Source organism: Trichoderma camerunense (genome assembly GCF_050948025.1).
Source record: "Trichoderma camerunense strain CBS 138272 chromosome Unknown V8C40scaffold_5, whole genome shotgun sequence".
In the NCBI taxonomy this organism is placed as follows: domain Eukaryota; kingdom Fungi; phylum Ascomycota; class Sordariomycetes; order Hypocreales; family Hypocreaceae; genus Trichoderma; species Trichoderma camerunense.
Window position 1 is genome coordinate 1,192,650 of NW_028145365.1, and position 19,331 is coordinate 1,211,980.

At 51.0% G+C, this 19,331-nt stretch overlaps 8 protein-coding genes and 1 non-coding gene across 9 annotated transcripts; 1 reads left to right on the plus strand and 8 right to left on the minus strand.

Moving 5' to 3' along the window:
- Positions 1–929: 929 nt before the first annotated feature.
- Positions 930–2,877, minus strand: V8C40DRAFT_239268 (bZIP transcription factor). Its single transcript, XM_083214605.1, has 2 exons — positions 2,409–2,877; positions 930–2,017 (listed from the first exon to the last, which is right to left on the minus strand). The coding sequence occupies exons 1-2, from the start codon at positions 2,771–2,773 to the stop codon at positions 1,501–1,503; spliced, it is 882 nt and encodes a 293-aa protein (XP_083075627.1). The 5' UTR covers positions 2,774–2,877; the 3' UTR covers positions 930–1,500.
- Positions 2,878–5,033: 2,156 nt separating this feature from the next.
- On the minus strand, positions 5,034–5,435 carry V8C40DRAFT_239273 (uncharacterized protein). The gene has a single exon (XM_083214606.1). The coding sequence runs from the start codon at positions 5,424–5,426 to the stop codon at positions 5,115–5,117; it is 312 nt and encodes a 103-aa protein (XP_083075628.1). The 5' UTR covers positions 5,427–5,435; the 3' UTR covers positions 5,034–5,114.
- A 14-nt stretch (positions 5,436–5,449) lies between these two features.
- On the plus strand, positions 5,450–5,530 carry V8C40DRAFT_t72. Its single transcript has one exon. It is a non-coding gene; the product is annotated as a tRNA-Glu (tRNA).
- Positions 5,531–5,629: 99 nt separating this feature from the next.
- V8C40DRAFT_176681 (uncharacterized protein) lies at positions 5,630–5,982 on the minus strand. The gene has a single exon (XM_083211676.1). It carries the CDS (start codon positions 5,860–5,862, stop codon positions 5,680–5,682), a length of 183 nt encoding a protein of 60 aa, XP_083075629.1. The 5' UTR covers positions 5,863–5,982; the 3' UTR covers positions 5,630–5,679.
- V8C40DRAFT_239274 (CDP-alcohol phosphatidyltransferase-domain-containing protein) lies at positions 5,746–7,907 on the minus strand. Its single transcript, XM_083214607.1, has 3 exons — positions 7,226–7,907; positions 7,003–7,145; positions 5,746–6,894 (listed from the first exon to the last, which is right to left on the minus strand). The coding sequence occupies exons 1-3, from the start codon at positions 7,531–7,533 to the stop codon at positions 6,104–6,106; spliced, it is 1,242 nt and encodes a 413-aa protein (XP_083075630.1). The 5' UTR covers positions 7,534–7,907; the 3' UTR covers positions 5,746–6,103.
- Positions 7,908–8,911: 1,004 nt separating this feature from the next.
- On the minus strand, positions 8,912–10,364 carry V8C40DRAFT_239276 (nuclear transport factor 2 family protein). Its single transcript, XM_083214608.1, has 2 exons — positions 9,907–10,364; positions 8,912–9,788 (listed from the first exon to the last, which is right to left on the minus strand). Exons 1-2 carry the CDS (start codon positions 10,013–10,015, stop codon positions 9,508–9,510), a joined length of 390 nt encoding a protein of 129 aa, XP_083075631.1. The 5' UTR covers positions 10,016–10,364; the 3' UTR covers positions 8,912–9,507.
- A 508-nt stretch (positions 10,365–10,872) lies between these two features.
- On the minus strand, positions 10,873–12,699 carry V8C40DRAFT_286025 (uncharacterized protein; the record flags this gene model as incomplete). The annotated part of the gene is made up of 1 exon (XM_083222478.1): positions 10,873–12,699. One exon carries the CDS (start codon positions 12,697–12,699, stop codon positions 10,873–10,875), a length of 1,827 nt encoding a protein of 608 aa, XP_083075632.1.
- Positions 12,700–14,715: 2,016 nt separating this feature from the next.
- V8C40DRAFT_263875 (SUR7/PalI family-domain-containing protein) lies at positions 14,716–17,099 on the minus strand (the record flags this gene model as incomplete). The annotated part of the gene is made up of 3 exons (XM_083219503.1): positions 14,716–15,232; positions 15,297–16,752; positions 16,913–17,099. The coding sequence occupies 3 exons, from the start codon at positions 17,097–17,099 to the stop codon at positions 14,716–14,718; spliced, it is 2,160 nt and encodes a 719-aa protein (XP_083075633.1).
- Positions 17,100–18,951: 1,852 nt separating this feature from the next.
- On the minus strand, positions 18,952–19,247 carry V8C40DRAFT_239282 (uncharacterized protein; the record flags this gene model as incomplete). The annotated part of the gene is made up of 1 exon (XM_083214609.1): positions 18,952–19,247. The coding sequence occupies one exon, from the start codon at positions 19,242–19,244 to the stop codon at positions 18,987–18,989; it is 258 nt and encodes an 85-aa protein (XP_083075634.1). The 3' UTR covers positions 18,952–18,986.
- Positions 19,248–19,331: the final 84 nt, after the last annotated feature.

Below are 19,331 nucleotides of genomic sequence, written 5' to 3' on the forward strand. Positions count from 1 at the left end.
CGCTGGATCACAATCCAGCGCGAGTTCACCGGAACAAGGCCATTGCGGCATGCATGAATATGGAGGCTGCTCTCCAGACTGCTCGATTTGCATTTTGTCTGGAGACGAGGGGATGATTAAGCACGTGCCATGCATAAATAAGCACATTCTACGCACAAGAGAGAGAGGCGGTGCTCAGGGGGTTAGAAGCAAGGGATATTTGATTAACTGCAATGCAAATGCAACTAGATAGATACAGGACATGGGGGAGCAGGTTGAAAAGAAAGAGAGAAAAAAGACACTACCAAATCCAGAGCCAAACCAGGACCAAATCTCCCCAGAGCCTGCCTGCCTGGTCCTACCGAATACCCGTCCGTCTATCCGCCAGCGGACGAAAGCTCCAGGTCGGCGATTCCTCTTATATCGGCCGATGTCAACGCGTCTTGCTTGTGCTCACTTGCTCGTACGTCTCTGTACTGTCTCTCCCCGGTGGTAGCACTGCCTAGTTATTGTGTTCAGTCGTGATCGTGATCGAGCGTGCCCAGCCATGGCCTGCCATAAGTTGCATGTAGGTACGGATAGTAATATGCCCAATGCCGGCATCCGCCTAGACCAAACTCGTCCTCCTGGATTGGATTTGAAAAGTGGGTATCAGGTGCGGCTGAAAGTGTCTTGTCTTGCTCATCTCTTTGTCGTCCTTGTTTGTTTTTTTCTCTTCTTTTTTTTTTGCTGCGGCTGAAACAATGAGCATCCTCCTGGTGAGGGGGGAAACCCAAAGCACAAGGCAGACGCGGTGGACGCAGGGGTCTTGGACGCCTCTTGATTTTGTCATTTTTTTTTCCTGTTCGTTTTTTTTTTTTTAATATGTGTATTCTTTTTTTTTTTTTTTTTTTTTTTTTTTTTTTTTTTTTTTTTATTTTTTTTTTTTTTTTTTTTTTTTTTTTTTTTTTGCTTTTTGTACATGCATGACCGTGGACGGTCACGAATGCGAAATAACATAGTCTCAAGCATGGATGGTAGTAACACATGCTGCAATCTGTGCTCCCTACATGAGCTCATGCATGACAAAAATTGTTTCATGCAAAAGGAAGATAGAACGCCTCTTACTCGTAGGTACATATGAAGAGTAGATAGCGGCACAGCGCGCATAAGTGTCGTGATAAGGGTCGGAGAAGATCGTCCGATGCAAAGTGATAGTGCCCCAGAACATGCCCCGAGTCGCCGATTGGGCTTGACCGCATCCACGGGGAAAGAGACAAGCGGATAGAAGAATAAAATCAAATCAAATCAGTTCAGTGTAGTGTAGTGTAGTCCCATAGAGACCCAAAAGCAACCCCCGCAGATATACGCCAAGTTCGTATGCAACATTTCAAAGTCATGATACAATTCGCTCTCGCTCTCTCTGGCCCAAAAAAAAGACCAAGAATATCAGGCTCCCGGCAATCCCCCTCCTCATCCAGGTCTCGACTCATCTCCTCATCTCCTCGCCCCCTGTCTTTTCTTTCTGCGTGTCTCATCTGCCTACAAGAGGTCATCAGAGCCGCTGGCGACGCTCTGCTCAATGGCATAGTTGATGTCGCCCTCGGAAAAGACAGGCCCCTGTCCGTCACACTTGGCCATTCGCCTCATGTGCTCGGCCACCTTGCTGACGTCCACCAGGCCTCGCTTGTACAGTGGGTGCTCAAGGAGGAAATCCCAGGCGGCACCGGCGGCAAGCAGCCTGTGGCCATCATCAGAGGTGACTATACGGTGCGAGGGGAACTTGTTCTTGTGGCCCTCGAGCACGTTGGTGTAGAAATCGGTAGGTGTGTATGTCATGGGCCCTGTTGTTAGAGGCTCGGGAGAGTGAGAGCCGTTCTGGTTCTGGTTCATGGCAGAGGTAGCGCGGAGAATCTCGTTCTCGGTGGACATCCTCTGCAAATCTCGTCGGAGGCGCTCATTTTCGTTGGCTGCTTCCTTTTGGGCGGCTTCGAGGCTTGCGAGTTTGGACTCGAGGTCCTTGACGTGCTTTTCCTTGCGTTCGCGGAATGCTCTTTGACTGCAAGTAGGGGAAAAAACAAGGTCAGTCAATGCTTGAGTGGAAGAGTAGAAAAAACAGGTATTTGGTCTTCAATGATAGGCCATAGACTCATATTATTTTTCTTTTTTCTCTTTTGTTTTTTTCTTTTTGATTTTCAAATGCTTAAGAAGCAAGAGCAGGGGGAGTCGGAATGGGTATCTAGTAAGATTCGGAAATGCAGTGTGCTGAACGCATCCCCGGACACATCGATCCACAGCTCCATGGCTTCGATACTACTCCAAGAGATGCCGGGAGCACCGAAAGGGGGAGCAAATGCCAGGAAAGGAAATATGAGGGAAAAGAAAAAGAACCAGAACGGGAAAAAACAGAAAATAAATAAAAGAAAATAAATAAATAAAAAACCACATACGCAGCTCTGTTCTGGGCCTTTCTTCGCGATTGGGCCGGGGTCATGTTATCATCGTCGTCGCTGCCGCGAAGCTCGTCGGCGTTGGCCTCGGCCTTGGTCACGGATCCGGATCCGCCATCACCGCGCATGCTGCTGCTGCTGCCGTTGACGCTGCCATTTGTGGAAGGCGAGTGCGGCTGGCGGCCGGAGCCGATCTGCTGCTGCTGCTCCTGGTGATGCTGGTGTTGCGGCAACGGGGGAGGGCTCGGATGCTGGCCAAATGCCGGCTGGTGATGGCCGCCGAATGGCTGGGAGTAGTCGAATGCGCTGAAGTGGTCGGCGAAGTTATCCTGTAGATGGAGCAAACAAGGGGATTGAGTCAGCATCAGTCAACACTCAACAAGCAAGTCACTTCGAGCGCAATGGCTCGATTGTGGTGATTAGTCTTCTCTCGTAATGCTCAAGTAAGGAGCGCTAAGGCACGAGAAGCTGCGCTTTTGGGGGAGTGGGGGACCACAAACTGACAGGCGGGGAGGTATTGCTGAAATCGTCCGAGCCAGCTGATTGGGAGTGTGAAGGCGTCAAAGGCATAAAAGCCCCGGGGAAGGCCTGGTGAGTGCCAAAGGCATACTGGGCTGCGAAGTCCATGGTGGTTTCTTTGATGTGTCGGATGTGGATGTGCTGAGAAGCTGCGATGTCTCCCCAACCGGCAGATGGTGTACGAGTTATGTACGGAACTATGGCCGCCACCCGGAAAGGGAAACGGGGCGTCAGGGCGAGTTGATTGAAATGGGGTTTCTGCCGCTCTCAAACAGGACTCGGGCACTGCAACTCGGGTGCCTTATATGTAGGTACGAGGTATAGTAGAGTAGTGCTCGAATGTGGAATAGGTAGGGAATGGGTTATGAAAATAGAGAGGTGGTAGTAGGTGGTATGTATTAAGGTGGGAATCCTGGGGGGTCAAGAGAAAAAGGGAGGGCCCTGGATCTGATTTTCTTTGAAATTCCTGGCTCGCAAAGTCCGTACAAGTAATTGATGTGGCCTGTTTTCCCTCAATACTAACAACGACGGGGCATTAAAAAGCGAACACCAAGCTGCAAAAATCGAATTAGTCAAGCGGGTAGTGCAAGTGTGGTGTAATTCCAGTTTCCAGCACGGAAGAAGAGAGAATCAGGACGAGAACAGGAAACGAAGAGAAATGGAAGAAACACGAGACAACCCACGAAACGGGCGAATGACAGCGACGCCTGGCCGGAGACCCGGCAGCCTCTTGAGGCCTGAGCCTGAGCTGAGGGGGCTGCGACGGTCCCAAGATGATGCTAGCACGCGTAGGAAGCATCTCGTCCGCTGCTTAGGGATTACCGCGCGGGTAGCAGCCACATGGTCGCTCGCTTTGCTCCGTTTAGATTGGGGCTAGGCTGAGGCAATAGAGAACGGCATCGGGTTCGTGGATTTCCCCAAACGCCCGGCCAAGCCTGTGGCGCCACACACGCAACTTGCTGCTCGAAGAACCAGACCGCCATTGCTACAGTACGAGTACTGCGTCTTGTCTCTTCTCCAACTTGTTTGCCTCTCTCTCTGCCTCTCTGGTCGGGCTCACTCGCCCAATGTCCGCCTTCTCATCCCGACCCTGGCACTAGTGCCGCTAATAAGACGGCGAACCCCTCCTAGTGGCTAGACAAGGTGCTGGTCGTTGACGAGCTTGACGGCATGCAGGGGGGGGGCTTCAGACCTTTTGAAATGCGGCAGTTGGTTCAGTCTGACTGATTTGAGATTTGGAGCGGCCCCAGCCCGCTTTGCTTGCTGACTTGGATCCTGCAAGCCTCGGGTTTCGCTGCGTTCTTCAACCGGGGAGGTGGGCGGACGGGGACCGCTTTTTGAAGTTTTTCCCTTGAATGTTGTGGATCATTTCGGAAGACGTTAAAACTGTTTTCCTACTGTATCCACACCAGACGACGAAAAGAGAGAATGGGGTCAACAGACGGGCGACGAAAGAGACAACTTCGGAAGAGCAAAGGACATCGCAGATATACAAGTCGAAGGAGAAGAAAGATAACCTGGCAACCCACTTCCCCTTCCATCCCAGTCATCGCCGACCTCGAATCCTTCCCCAACCGTCAGAGCCCAGTCAGGCTTGCGGGTTAAAATCCACGGCGCAGGCTTATTTTCTTCCGGAAGCCCCAATTTCCGTACCCAAGAACGGAGCGCATGGTTGCGCTGCGGGAATATTATTTTCATCAAATCAACCCCCCCAACCCATGCCCCTTAGGCATCTTCACAGGCCAAAGCCACAGCCATCTCGATCTATTTGAAGAGGGGGGGGAGGGCATGACAGATATTTTTGATACGAGAAAACTGGGAGCACTGTTTCCCCTCCAAGTGAAGAAGAAGAAGACGAAAAAAAAAAAATACGTGTATCCTTGAAGGATTGTGCATCATCTCATCTCAACCTTGTTTTGTGTAGTGACTCACGTTCCGAAGATCCATCGCCCCGAACTCCGGATGCCGTAGGGCTGAATGGCCACTGTGACTCTCTGTTATCTCAGGATCTCGTTGAGGCCTGAGGGGGGACGAATGTGCCTGGCTTCCACGGCCTGTCCTGACTAAGGACGTTTATTTTGAGCCGGGACCGACCGAATCCTTCGAGAGCGGGGGCCGAGCTATTAAACTACTAACACGGCGATCAGCATGGCATGGGCATGGGTCAGATTGGCCTGGTACCTTTTCTCAGAGGAACATGATGGAGATCTTCTGTTCTGGATCCAAATCTGCCCTGCTGACTCGGTTGCTCTGATTCCCGGTAGCCTGCTGGTTGCCTTGTCTCTGTCTAGGTAGCGATGATTTGCATTGGCCAAGAACCCGTGGGAAAGGAACAGAATCCATGTAATGGTGGCCATGCGAATTTGGGCATAGCAGCAAACATACGGTGTCAGCAGGCTGCATGAAGCACATGTTAAGCATGAAGAGAAAAAGGAAAGGAAATGAGTCGCTTCGATCGTCAATATTTTGGCAAGTTCTTGATGTGGACTTAGTCCCCATTGTCACATCGTTCAATCAACACGTCCGATATGGTGTAGTGGCTAACATCGCTCGCTCTCATCAAGTGTGCCGAGCAGCCCTGGGTTCGATTCCCAGTATCGGAGAGGTCATTTCTTTTTTTGGCTAGAATTTCGATTCTCCTCCTACTTTTTTTTTTTAGAAGAGCTAAAACGAATATCATAGCTGACAAGTTGGTAAATCGAGGTTTTTAAATTGCAATTTTAGGTGCATCTGGATGTATGTACCCAGTCTTTCAGCAGGCCCGGGATATAAGAAAACTTGGAAAGATGAATGAAAGATGAAAGAAGAGAGAAGAGAATCCTGAAAACGCCCATCGTTTTGAAAAGCTCAAGTGAGTAACTATCATCAAAATAATTCTAACCCTCGTGCTGAAAGAAAATATCCGCCACTGATCTATATAAAAAATCCCCCTCATTTGTCTTCCATATGTAGGCCCTGTTGCCTGTGTAGTCTGTATAATCCGTCATATCGCGTTACAAGGTTTTGTCTTTTCTTCCCCACCCTTTTTCTCATTCAACCGTCTTAATTTCCTCTCCGTTGGCCTCCTTTTGAAACTTTTTCCCCTCAGTCAAATCACATGGTGCCGCATTGTACAGCATACCCAACTAGTCCGTTTGGGTATGAAGGTCTTTCTTTAAATAATACTCAGTCTTTCCTTAGTGGCTCTTGATACCATTGGGCTTCGACACAGCTGCCTCGACATGGGGGTGCTTGATCGTCAAGCACCAGATGTCAAGATAATCGCAGATGGTAACAATGACATCCACAACAAAGCTTCCATATACACCGACTGCGGTGCCAAGCATGAGGAACACAAAGGCGGTCTGATAGATGTCGTCGCCCAGAGAGCTGGGCCATCCAACGCCATAGTTGCTCAGCAGGACCGGGCCAATGGAATCAACAACGCCAAAGCCGATGAGCACGCCGAGGACGTTCCAGTAAGGGAAACGCATCTTGGTAAGGTGAGCAGTGATCATCTGCCCGACGCTGTAGGCATTGACCAGGCCAGCGAAGAGGGAAAAGGGAATCAAGTGGTGGTGGAGGATGTTTGGCTGCAGATAGAGATACGTAACGATAAGGGACCAGACAGCGAAGAACGGAACCAGGCCAAGCAGGGCGCCTCGGGAACGGTCACCGCGGGCACGGCGAGCTCGGATCACGTTGACGGATGACTCGAAAGTGTTGAAGCTGGTCACGATGGTGCCCTGAACCATGTACCACTCGGTAAAGGTGAGCTCGTAGATGAACTCGGGAATGCCCAGAGACGCGGGAACGCCAATAGCACGCAGGGCGCTCTGCTGCCAGATGTGCGCGCCTCCCATGAAGCCGGTCAGGGCGAAGACAGAGGCAACGATGAGCACGCCCTCGACGGGTCCATTGACGATGCCGAGAGTAAGAGTCTTGGTGTGGTACTCGTCCCAGGTCTGGACATAAAAGGTAAGGAGAGCTAGTCACCTCGATTAGCATCTGATTGCTCCTCTTCTAATTCACCTTGCATATTTGAGTGGGACTGATGGAGGGGAAATGGAAGAGGGGCAGAGAGAAAAAGTCTTACAAGCAAAAAGAGTAGCTACAGTCTTCCAGCCCTGTCCCATGTTCTGGGATGCGGCAAAGATGAGGACTTCCAGAGTCGTGTTTAGAGCGTCGACACCGTGGTCAAAGAGCTCGCCGAGGGGTCCGGATTGCTTCGTTCGTCGTCTGCAGAGATTCGTCCCCATACGTTAGTCTTTGGCGCTCCTTGAATTACCAGATGTTATTGGAAATAGAAAAAGACTCACGCTTGAGCACCGTCAACGGCGTCAAATGTCTGGTAGAGCAGCAAACCAATGGCCCAGCTGTAGTAGACCCAGCTTGGGCAGTCCTGATCCAGGGTGGGGTTGTACCACAACATGGTCAAGAAGTTGAGGACGACGAACGAAAAGCCCGTCAGCGTAATGAGGTTCGGCGCCATGTTCATCGGGAAGCAGTGGATGACAAAGTTGGTGTAGAAGGGCTTGAGAATGTATTTCGACACCAGGGACCGGTCCACGGCAGAGTACTTGTACTCCTTCAAGGCCGGGAGGTTGTGCTGTCGCACGTACACCATCTTGACTCAATATTTCCTGCTGTTGTGCTTCTTTTTCTGCTTCTTTTTCGTGCTGTCGCAATTGTCAACACCCTCGTCTTGTCGCGGTTTCGTGTGGTCTCGGTCGGTTGGGTATTAAGATTGCATCGGCTTAGATCGGGCTGGACACGAAGCTTGCAAGAGAGAGCTTGCTTGGCTTTGATATTGTTGGGAAGATGCAAAAGACCAATTAACTCCAAAACAGGCTGTTGCTGCGACAAAGGGGATTCAATGCGAGAGGCAATGACGCTCGCGAGAAAAACAAACGTTGGGCTAGAGACCCGTCTCCTTGGTCTAGTCGCGTGTCTTGTTGTTAGTTTCAAACGACCAGGATGAAGTAATGGCTGCTCGGGAAGCAGAAACAGGCTGTCACGAGGATTTTTTGGGCGCACAAACACCGACGTCAATTTTGCAGGCGGTTACGCCCTAGTCCATTCTGGGGAGGCTAGGAGAGGACTAGCGCACAGCATGGAGGCAAGGAGATTGGCTGTGAATCCTGCTCGTATGTTTTGAGAGGAACTCTTCTAGCAGCTGCTGCGGGACATTGCTATTGGCTCTGCCCGTATTAACTCCGTTTATAACTCTATATCTCTATTTGTAGGTACTGTCAGTAGGTACTCTATGTAGCAGTGCTTTTGATGGTAGCAGAGCAAGAAAGCATCAAATATTTCGCATATATGTCTCTTGTAATTCCTTATCTAAAGTCCATGTGCCTGGGTACTTAGAAGTCATTGGCTGATACCTCATGGCTCCTTCTGTTCGAGTATCAGAGCTAAATTGGTATCAGCCAGTTATTATCCTTGACGTCATTGCTGCGCGTCTTGCAGTTGCTGTGTAGAACATCTCTTGATCCTCGCATGAAAGAGACCAGCTAGCATTGAATCAGCACATTAATGCCCATGCATCACTCTCCTCTGCTGAACGGCTAATGAGTATCCCATCGGCTATGTTGTGATCATATCGGCGACTTTTGGGGAATCTGCTGGTCCATATTCTTCCAGGTTGGGAGCTTTCATTTGTACGCATCGTATACCTGAGATCCAAGTCCTCCAGTCGGTGATAGGAAGAAGTTGAGGGAGAAGAAGGGTGCGAGGTGTCTTGCAAACTAACTGGCTAACGAAGGACAGCTATATAGGTAATCTATGACTGATTCACTTATATGCGGTTGGCTACATACTTCACCGCCACTGTATGTTACCGCATAAGTGAATGAAGGTTGAAGGCAACTGTAAGTTGCCGTATAGGTGAATGAAGGTCGAAGGTTCCAGAGTCCATCTCCAACTGAAGACAGGTTTGGTGACTGTGCTTATACAAATTATAACCTTCTAATTTAGAAACATCTACAGGTTGCCAATAACATGTACTTATGCGCTCCGTATTTACCTATCTGTGCCTTCTATGTTGTTCAAGCGTCCAAAATGAAGTCGCAACTACCACACAGCTCCTACTGCTTACAATGACGGCCAGCACCAGTAAGACACCAAGACGCCAAAACTATCCGAGTTCGCTACCTGGAGTGTATTTCAGGTCAATGTTCTCCGTCTATATTTAACGTAAAATGGATGCATCATGCTCGTATTTTATCTTGATCAACGTGAGCTTGGCCAGACTCGTACTGACATCTTTGCTCTCTCCGCGCACCGGCATTTCCCCAAAGCCATTCAACCCTCTGCCAGAATCCCAGAGCTGTAGTGGTGCAATGTATTTTCATCACATCATCGCTCTTATGCCGGATTCAAACAGCTTCGGAAGAGGCTTTTTTCCCCCAGTGCCTATAAGGAATAGGCAGATAGAGACAGCATGACCCGTCGCGAATGGCGTGCGACAGCGACTTCAGCAAAGAGCTTCACCTCGGAGCCTTTTGAATCCGCTCGGCCATCATGCCCCTTTCTTTCTTCATTCCCCCTTCGAGGCACAGTCAAAATGCTCTTTTCTCATCTCTGTCCTCTCTTCGTACTAACTCTTCCTCGCAACGTGGAAATAATCCTTCTGCTCTGCAATCAGCCCGTCCCTCCAGGTCAGCAGCGACACCCCCCTCATCACCACGGCATCTCCCCTCGCGATCCCCAACGCAGGCGAGCTCTTCCTCGCCGTGTACCGCACGTCGCACTCCCAGATGACCAAATCTGGCGTTCCGCTGATGCACCGCGTAACAAACTCGATGTCGCCGTTTGACTCAAACAGGTCGGCGTAAAACGCCCGAATCTGCACCTTGTCCAACCCCACTAGCTCGAATACTTGAGCAACACAAAAAGGTCAGCTAAATCCAATCCACCCCCGACCATCGTCCCTCTAGCCAGCAAAAAACAGCTCTTGCGCAAATCAACTATTTGCCAAAAAGAGAAGGGAACTCACAGTGGGCCGTCAATTTGGCGTCGTCCGCATACAAGCTCAGAATACTGTCCAGATCCAGGCTGTTATATGTCGACTCCAGAAGGGCAATGACGCCGTGCGCGGCCGTCATGATGCCTCAGCCGCCCTCCCGTTTTTGAAGAAAGGAAAAAGAGAACGAGAGAATTAAGACACGACGGGTTCGCTTTTTCCCTCCCCTCCTTGGAAAAATGACAAGCACCAAGAAAAAAAAAGGTCCCCAGCTAGCTTCAGCCCGTCCGCGCCGCCACAAAGCGGGAAACCATCTTTTCTTTATATCGTCGTGCCAGGAATTCACGGAGGCCCTCAATCCCAGTAGTTCCACTGCTTTCGTTGCCCGATCTATCGATAGGATGCCCAGAAGAGACAATGGTCCTGGTCGGAATTTTAACAAGCCACGGGCCGTATTCCGCTTGTAGATTTTCAACCTTGCGGCCCCGTTCTCATCGCATGGTTCGATGCACCAAATCGGCCATGCGCTTTGGAATCAATCGGTTCAACTGCCCCCATTGGCCCGCTCGGCAGTCGCTGGGCCCCATTATGGATTTAGTAATGTTACTCTACAGCCATTGCTGTCCCGATTTTTCGGAAGAGCCTGTCAGCATATGCCTAGCTAGGCAATAAGAATGAGTGAACACGTCGAGATCCACTCGAATGACAACGACGCCGTAATACTATTCTGATTGATTAATCGACCTGCCGAACTGATGTCCTAGGATCTCCATGGAATAGACTCAACCCAGCGTTCCGTTTTCCCCTTCACTAATCGGCACTCCAGCCTTGATCCTCTGCATCCAACCCTCTCAGGAAAAAGAAAGAAAAAGGTATTTAAATAGGCTATCCGATCCCAAAAATGTGCAATCATAACCATAACCATAACCATAACCTGCCGTAACTGATCCGCATCTATCTGGTAGTCTTTATGCCAACTCCTCATCCTCTTGGTAACAATCAGGCAGCCCTGCTCAAGACCTGGTCCAAAAGCGCGAGGCCGTTCGTAACGTCGCTGTCGACAGACTTCAATGACATGCTTCTCGATGACCAAGTAGCGTTTCCTTGAGCAGCGGGCCTTTCCTGTCCAGTTTGGCTGGGACGGCCCTCGCCAACTGCGCCGTAAATATGTCTTGTTGCCGGTGGGCTAACATTATGGCTAGCAGGCCGGGAGAGCACTTGTGCCGCATCAATGTCTCCCAGTAAACCAGTTCCCGCATACCACATAACATTGAGTCGCCAATTGTGCTCTTGAATCTCCCTCGCAGTCAAGCGTCCTGGATATCCCATACACTGGGGGAACATCGGGCCAGTAGGCTCGTCCCATTCTTCATGGGTATGGTACATTCCCGAGCCAACTGAACTGGGGTAGCCTTGTCTCTGAGCACTAGAGTTTGCAATGTTAGCTCCCACCTTCTCATAGACTTGGCAGGTAGACCCATAAGCATACTCAGCGGTGCATCTTTGTCCTGGGGTCCAGTCGGGTTCAGAGTTGATGGTCAAGTACAGCAGGGTGTCGGGAGAAATCATCGGATTCTCCTCATACTCAGCGAATGGGCTCTGGGAAGGTGCCGGCATGGTCTTGGACGTAGTGAATGACGACTCAGGAGCTGACATGTATTCTTCATCTTCTGCCACGGACTCTTGAGGAGTCGACGGCATGGTGTTGAACACTTTGAAAACAAATGAAGGACGGTCATCATCAGCTTCGGCGATGTAACCTTGAGAGGCTGTCGATCGGGTCGTAAGAGCTTTGAATGTCGATTCAAACGTTGAAGGACGATACTGGCGTTGTCCAGGAGGCCCGGCAGTCAAGGGTTTGGGCGCACCTGGGCCTGTGGCGAGATGCATGGATGCCAACGGATTGGGATCTGCGTTGTCGCTGTTTGTAGAGGGAGTCGAAAGCCGAGATTCAAAGGCGCCGTGATAGGTACCACTTGCCCCAGCTTCCGATGCCATCTTTCGAGACCTCCATCGACTGTCCTGGGTTCTCTGGTACAGAATGCCGGGTTCCGACAGAATAGGCCTGAGTCCCATTGAGACTTCTTCACTTGAGGAGATCCGCGCTCCCCCTTGACTTTCGTTGCGGTATGTGAAAGGGGTGCTCAGCCTGGATGGGCCACCGCTTAGGCTGTTGCCGGCCTTTGGTCTTGTCCCCCGAAGGAGCGCTTTCTGAGCGTTCTTCTGGTTCGGGTTCGGATACGAAGCCAGGTTTTGAAGAGATTTGACGGTCATGTTCATTAGGGCACTGTTGACGATGTCGTCCTCATCATCACTAGAACTATCATTGTTGATCATGACCGCCTTCCCTTTGCCGTTATCAAAGAGTGAGAGTGATGGCGAATCAGCTCCAGCACGGAGGGACGTGTTATGCCGTCTAAGGCCCTGAGATGACATTATGGATTCTTGGTGCGGGCTAACAACAGGGCTAACAGCGCGATCATAGTTTTGCTGTAGAGGGCTATACTGCTGAATAGCTGCAGGGGCAGCCGGCACTTTGACGCTGGTGTCGGATCTGAACTGTGTATCTGGGAGCATAGTTCTAGGAGTGCCAAACTTTGTAGCGTCAAGAGGGAATCCGCTGGCTTCGGAGTTCAACTTGAGCAAGCGGCCACGGCGAGCGGGGGGCTGGAGTCGCTGCGAAGAATTGGGATTGTAGATGGTCCCCGCAGTTGTGTAGGTTGGCTGAGACGAGGCTGAGGATTCCACCAGAGGGTTCGAGGAGAAAGTCTGGTAAGAAGCGTCGTCGTCCTCTGCTAGTCCACAGGGCTCTATAGTCTGTGTCATACTGATGGACTGCTACCTGGCGAAGATGAGAGGAGGTAAAGTGCGATAGAAATTGCAAACTAAGGGAAGGTCCATGTTAGCTACGAAGCGAATCAAGCGAGAGGCGGCAAAAGTATAATTTCGTGAAGTCTCTCTGGAGATCAGAGCGTCGATGGTGAGCTCGAAACCAGCAGAGGGTGATTAATGGGGAGAAAGGGTTTGGGTTTGATATACGATTCAAAGCCAAGGAGGACGAGCTCAAGTCCAACCAAGCTGCGGCCACTTTATCGACAGAATCAGACAGGCAATCGATTGACCAAGGCCTGCTTTCTCTCCAAGATCTTGTCCTTGCTCCCAAGGTGTCCAATGCAACAACTGTGAGGTGGAAAGGAAAGGCTCAACGAGAAAAAGATGCAAGAAATCCTGGCAGTCCAGCAAATCTTCCAGAGAAGGTGAAGAAGGGAAGATGGCGAAGGAGGGAAGAGGATAATTTGAGAAAGAAAAAGGAGAAGAAAAAGAATTGACGAAGCGAGAGCGAGGGGAGAGCGAGAGGGAGAGCGAAAGAGAGGCAAGTGATGGGCAAATCGGGGAGAGAAGTCCTGAGGCACAAATTTCTGAGTGCTCCTTCCCTCCATGACCAAAGGTACATGGCGAGCAACAAACAAGAGTGACATTATTCAAAAAGTACACTATGAATCAGTCGGCTCACCTATGATTTCCAAGGGAATATCCTTGATGGAGAAATATAGAGATGCGTCTTCAGCTTTCCAAGAAGAAAGAAGATTATCGAAGAAGACGAAGACGAAGAAAAAGAAATCCAGCGGAGGGAATTTGATGAAGATGCCCCTCCCAAATAAGAAGGATAATGGGGGGAGAGGGGCAACATCCAGTGAAGTGAAGCCAAAGTGAAGCCGGCGGGTCAAACAAAGGGACAGCCGCCAAAAGTGACGATAAGTTCAGATTGTAAGCCAAACTCAAAATCCGAGCACACGTAGCTAGGTCAAAAGCCCTGCTTCTTCTGCGCTCCAGAAAGCATCGTCAGTGAATGGGCCGCGTTTAACCTCCAGGCCAGAAGGACTCAGCTACCTAGCCAAGTACTACAGAGCTACCATAGCGTTCTTCACAAGCCATTCTCTGGATGACTTCCTAATTGTACTCCTCAATGTCATTTTCTCCAGCACTGAACTTTGCCTGTCCCCACCAAGATACACACGATGGCTACGCAAGGTTTGGAACTTGATCAGTAGCATGATATAATGGGTACTAGGTATACAAGATAGGCGCTCAGCCCAAGTGACAAATCATGTATACGTCAATATTATTCTTCATCTGCTCACTATCGTATCCTATAGCCGCACGGCCTACATAACATGTCCAATGCCAACAGAGAAAAACAAGCCTCGCAGGTCTTGATGCTTTTTTAATTCATTCCTGGTAAATCCTCCCTGGGTATGATCAAGACACGCCTTCCCGAATTATCAAACATGAAAAGAAAGAAAAAGAAAATGAAACGAAGCCTATGGCAAAGATAGCCAAATCCTCCAACAAAAGCCAATCTTCTGGTCTCAGGGCCGAGACCGTCCGCATCCCATAAGGTGGGTCATCCGTTGCATCATTGTGAAAAAAGAATAGTGACTCACTCCTCTCTCCGGTTCGATTAGAGCATCGCAATGTACATATAAATGAAACACTTTCAAGAGTGGCGCATCGATAGCGGTGTATAGCCCTCCAAGGCGCAAGCGCCACGAGGTATGCTCGTGTAGAGGTAGATCAGGCCAAAATGCCATCATCAGGAGAAATGAGAGAGGATCATACTAAATATTTGAAGTTGTAATCAGAGAGTAAAATCACTCAAAAGGCTGAGTGTAACTATGTGAGAAGAAAAAGGACAAACGTTGAAGAAGAGAAGGAAAGAGGAAGGAATGCAGCAGCGGCGAGCCCATCGCCGGGTCCATCTAATTTGCATGAATAAAATTGAAGCGCTCGAAAGCGGCGCTGTTGTCGAGAGAGAGAAAGTGGTTGACAGCTTGTATCACACTACATTGGGCGATTCGGATTCGGGTACGCGCTCTCAGGAATCATGCCCGGTATTCTTCGCTTTCCCGCTGCGGTCGATCGACCCCCGGGAAGTCTAAAGTCAGGGTTGTCCAGAATCATGTCATGGCGCTGCTGTACTGGTCGGCGCTGAGGCATTGGTGGCTGTGGGCTCCACTGAGGGTTGATACCACGCTGCGAGATGGATGTAAAGTTGGAGTGCTCCGACTCAGCAGGGCTGCGAGTCCCATCAGGACCACCTCGCATGTCGTCGTAGCCGACTTCTTGGATATGTAGCGGCGGCGGTGTTTGGCGTCGGGGCGGTGTACGAGGTGTCTGGTCAAAGCGAGGGTCGACATCTTCATAATAGGTTCCCTTGTCCTTAATACCAGTCGCCGACGGTGCAGGGCTTCTAGAGTGGTCAGGCGTAGGGTTGCGCTGCGCGTTTGCTAGAGGCGCTACAAGGGGCGAATTCCTTCCCCCCTCTTGGTTCCACTGGGCACGAGATGGGACGTATTGCCTATATTATTGAACATGGTTAGTAAAGTCCTGGCGTAGGAGATTTAGTCAAGGGTGATGCATACTCATCTTGGGAATACTTGCTCCCGTCACTGGCAAACGTCTCTCTCCGCGCAGATGAAGGCGGCTGGTCCTGCTGGAGATGAACCATTCCGACAACATCTGGATCGCTATCCGTGATGTTGCCATACTGGCCAGCATTGTTGCTTGCCCCGGCAGCCGGCGTCGCGTCCATCTCTATGGCCTGCCCAACTGATGAAACAGCAGACTCGGTGGCTTCTGGTAGCGGTGGAGGTGATTCTGCCCTAGGCAAGTCGAGATCTGGGCGATACGGCACATATCTGTTGCTGCCGCTGTTGCTTCCGCTGTTGCTAGCAGTACCACTCGGTGCACCATAGTTTACGGCAGCGTCTGATTGTGGTGGCTGCTGCGCACCGTCATAAGGTGTCCCCCGACCATCAGCAAATCCTTGCCGCGGTGGAGGCTGCCGTCTGTTGCTGTACTGGCCACCCACATCGTCAGAAGAATAATTCATTGGTGGCGGACTGCGTGCTCCGCCTCCGTTGTAGTAAGGGCCACCACCATAGCCAGCACGAGATGGCGGTCCGTATCCTCCTCGTCCACCACGCGGGCCGTATCCACCTCGACCGGCAGGGCCATAGCCTCCTCGTCCTCGCATAGGAGCTCCGTAGCCCCCACGACCACCGCCGTAGCCGTTCACGGGCTCCGTTTCTCGTCTGGTGGGGCCCCGGCGGCCATCATACGGCTGGCCAGCCGCTCCGTAGGCGTTGGGAGGCATGTTGCCATAATTAGTGTACGAATCCTGCGTTGCCGATCGCTGTAATCCGCCTGCGCCATAGCCACCGCTGACTTCGCTGCCTGCAACGGCGGCCATATCGACGGCCGCGGGCTGCCTTCCATTGGATGACCTCTCAGACGTGGTTCGCTGCGTCAGAGGAATGCGTTCCTCGCTCTGCTGGTCGTCTCTCGGAGTTTCGTATGTGGCGAATGCAGGCAAAGTGTCTTGGGTGCCGCTTCCACCGCTAACGGTTGGCACCGTGGGCTGGGTGGTCATGGTGAAGTCGGTTTTTGGCACTTGGTTCTCCCGGTTGTAGTAGTTTTCACCACTCATCTCTGCATTCTCCGCAATCCTTCTCTTTCGGTCTTTTCTGCTTACCAGAGTACGTCGCATAGCGCAAGAGACCAGAGCACTCAGGAAGACCAAGATGGTACCAGCGAGGACAATGTAGGTGCCCCACGCCATGTGAGGAATGAAGAGTAAGACATCGATGACGAAAGCGGCAATGCAGACGAGAAGGGTGATGAAATTAAAAATGAAGAAGAAGAGCAGATACCTCGACGAATGAGAGGCAGCGCGGAAGTGAGCAGCAATGGCCATGAAAAGCATGACCAGCGTAAGAAATGCGGCAACAGGGTGAAGGATCAAGATGGAGGAGAGCGTATGGCGAACACCACTAGGCAGATCAAAGGCCGAATTCTTTTGGTTGGGAATCACGCTGCCTATTCGCACATGTTTTATTAGCTGCTATGTCATTGTTTTGATACATGTAGCCAGTACAGCCAACTGTTCACGACTGTGTGTGTGTGTGTGTGTGGGGGGGGGGGGGGGGGGGGAGCAGGGGCAAGTAGGGGAGAGGCAAGCAATCGCGAATGTTCTCACCAATGTCATAACCGATGCCAACACTGCTGCAGCCCGAAGACCGGCAGAAACCAAAAACGCCAAACTGAACATCTTCAAAGCTACCGAGGGGAATGGCCGAGATGATGGGAGCTGACAGGACCGAGAGGAGCAGCAAAGCAAAGGCGAGGCCAAGCAGGACTGTCAAGGGCGTCGCCGGTCGCAGCATGCTGGCGGTGGACAGAAATGGCCCAGCAACAGCAACCGTCGACTAGGCGACGCGAGGCGAGGGAGAGAAGCAAGACTCGACAGCGCGAAAGTCTGTAGGATTTACTCGAAGACCGGAGAAAAAGAAGAAGAAAGGCGAAAGAGTGACGTGAATCGAGAGAGAGATAGCGAGAGACAAAGAGGGTTTAATGTCGTCGTTGTTGCGTCTTGTGCGCGAATTGGCTGAATGAACGAATGGGTCCCCCAAAGAAGCGTCACTGGGTTATTGTTGTTGTCCTCCACATGATCCAGAACAAAGCTCGACCGATAGTAATACCAAGGCAGTACTGGTAGTAATAGGCGATTCGGCGACGGCAAAAAGGAAGAGAAGCAAGAGAATGGCCGTCGAATTGCTCAACCAGAACCAAGAAGCTGGACTGGACTGGACGAAGAGAGAAAAGATCGAGGTTTCGACCTGTGCGGCGCTCAGATTCGGTGTTTGCACCAGGTGGACCCGCCGTCTGGGTTGAGAATTGCGATTTGCGAGTCTTGCAACAACAAGCAAACAAGGAGCGTTGGGAAGGGGAAAGAGATCAAAATTGGTGATGCCGGAGGGGGGTGGAGAGAGATGGACTGTCCCCGGTTGCAGGCCAGAGCATCAACAACGAGCGTTCAATGAGAGACACAGAGCGCCCACAGGCTAAACGTTGATGGCTGCAGCGCTAAGGTGCCGGTCTCGTAGTGCATTTAGCGCATCACAGCCAACCGAAGAGCCCCCCACAAGCCCACAGGGAGCCCAAGCCCAGACAAGAGTGAATCCACAGGCCGTTCGCGGCTGCTAGGCCCCGGTTGAGCATAGCGCTGACCTCTGGCGCACGAAAGAGTCTTGTAACGCTGCACGCAATTTAGCAGCGGGGGGTACATGTGCCTGATTGTGCCTGTGCCTGTTGGAGATGAATTTGATGCAACCTCCAAGGGAGTGAAATTGAGTTGGAGGCGCAAATCTTAATGCAGCGCTGGACAATGCAATACGAGATGCAACAAGCCGTGGCGTTGGAAAAACGAGCTCTTGCACTGAAAATCTAATTATAAAAATCCCACATCAACCGTCTGTGCAATTCGAGTTCTTATCTCACGGAGCACAGAGTACAGTTACGGTGGAGGATTAGAATTTGATCGTGCAATCCATGGATCCATGATCCAATGGCAATCTCCAAGTCCCGTCGCATTGACCACCTCATTGTTTTGCTGTTACGCGTTCCTGGCCTTGTCCCCCCGTAATTTAGTGGTGCTGTCCGCTAACATCTCTTGTGCTCGGCTTCCAAAAAGAACTGGGCCACGGCTCCAGTGATTTTCCTTCCAGTGTTTCGCTCGACCCGCAATTGTGCTGCAGGTCCCATGAAGCGCCACGCAGATTTTCCCCGTGCCTGAGCCTCTACTAAGACAATCGAACAACATGATCCATGGACTTTTGGGGCCGCGCTATCGAAAATGTTGCGCAGAATGTCATCCGCCAAAAAGCCCCAGCTAGCAGCAGAGAGTTTTGCGTGATGCTTTTACACTTGCGGAGTACGAGTCCGTTAGCAGAGCACTTGCCTATCGTGCACTCACACTTGTAGGGGGAGAGTGACCATCAAACTAGATTTGTGTGGTTCAAGGCCGAGGTAGGCTTCTGATAAGACAGAGACAGCTTGGCCGTTTCGAGCAGGTCGGCTCCAGTACTTGGTTGATTGCTAAAATTGGGCAGCAGGGGATTGTCACTGCAAGAAAAAAAAAAATCCAAGTTTGGTCGAGAAATTATGCGACGTTCAATACTGTACCATCACGGCAGATCAAGCGCTTCGCCGCGACATGGGAAACAAGGATACTGGCCATCTCACACAGTCACGACGTCAGCATGGGCATTCCATCAGCGTATCCCGACCAGCAGACCAGAGGATTCTCCTTCAGAGGTCAAGCACTCTGAGTTTCGCCACTGCTCCAAATCGCGTTGCGCCTCGAAACGGGCCCCCTGTTGTGCGGGTAGCGGATGGGTCTTGCTCCGTGTCGCTCGCTTGATGCTAGTGGGAAAAGGGCGAAGCCAAATAGCCCAGATAATACTCCGTAGCAATTGATGGTGATTCAGTACATGCTCACTATTCACTCTCAAAGGATCCTGTAGGCGCATAAGATCGGGTTCGAAGTCGATTTTCCGTAGTTGCGGCATCGAAGTAAACAAGTAGATGACGCAAGAATGTGCTGTTTGCTTTGTGCC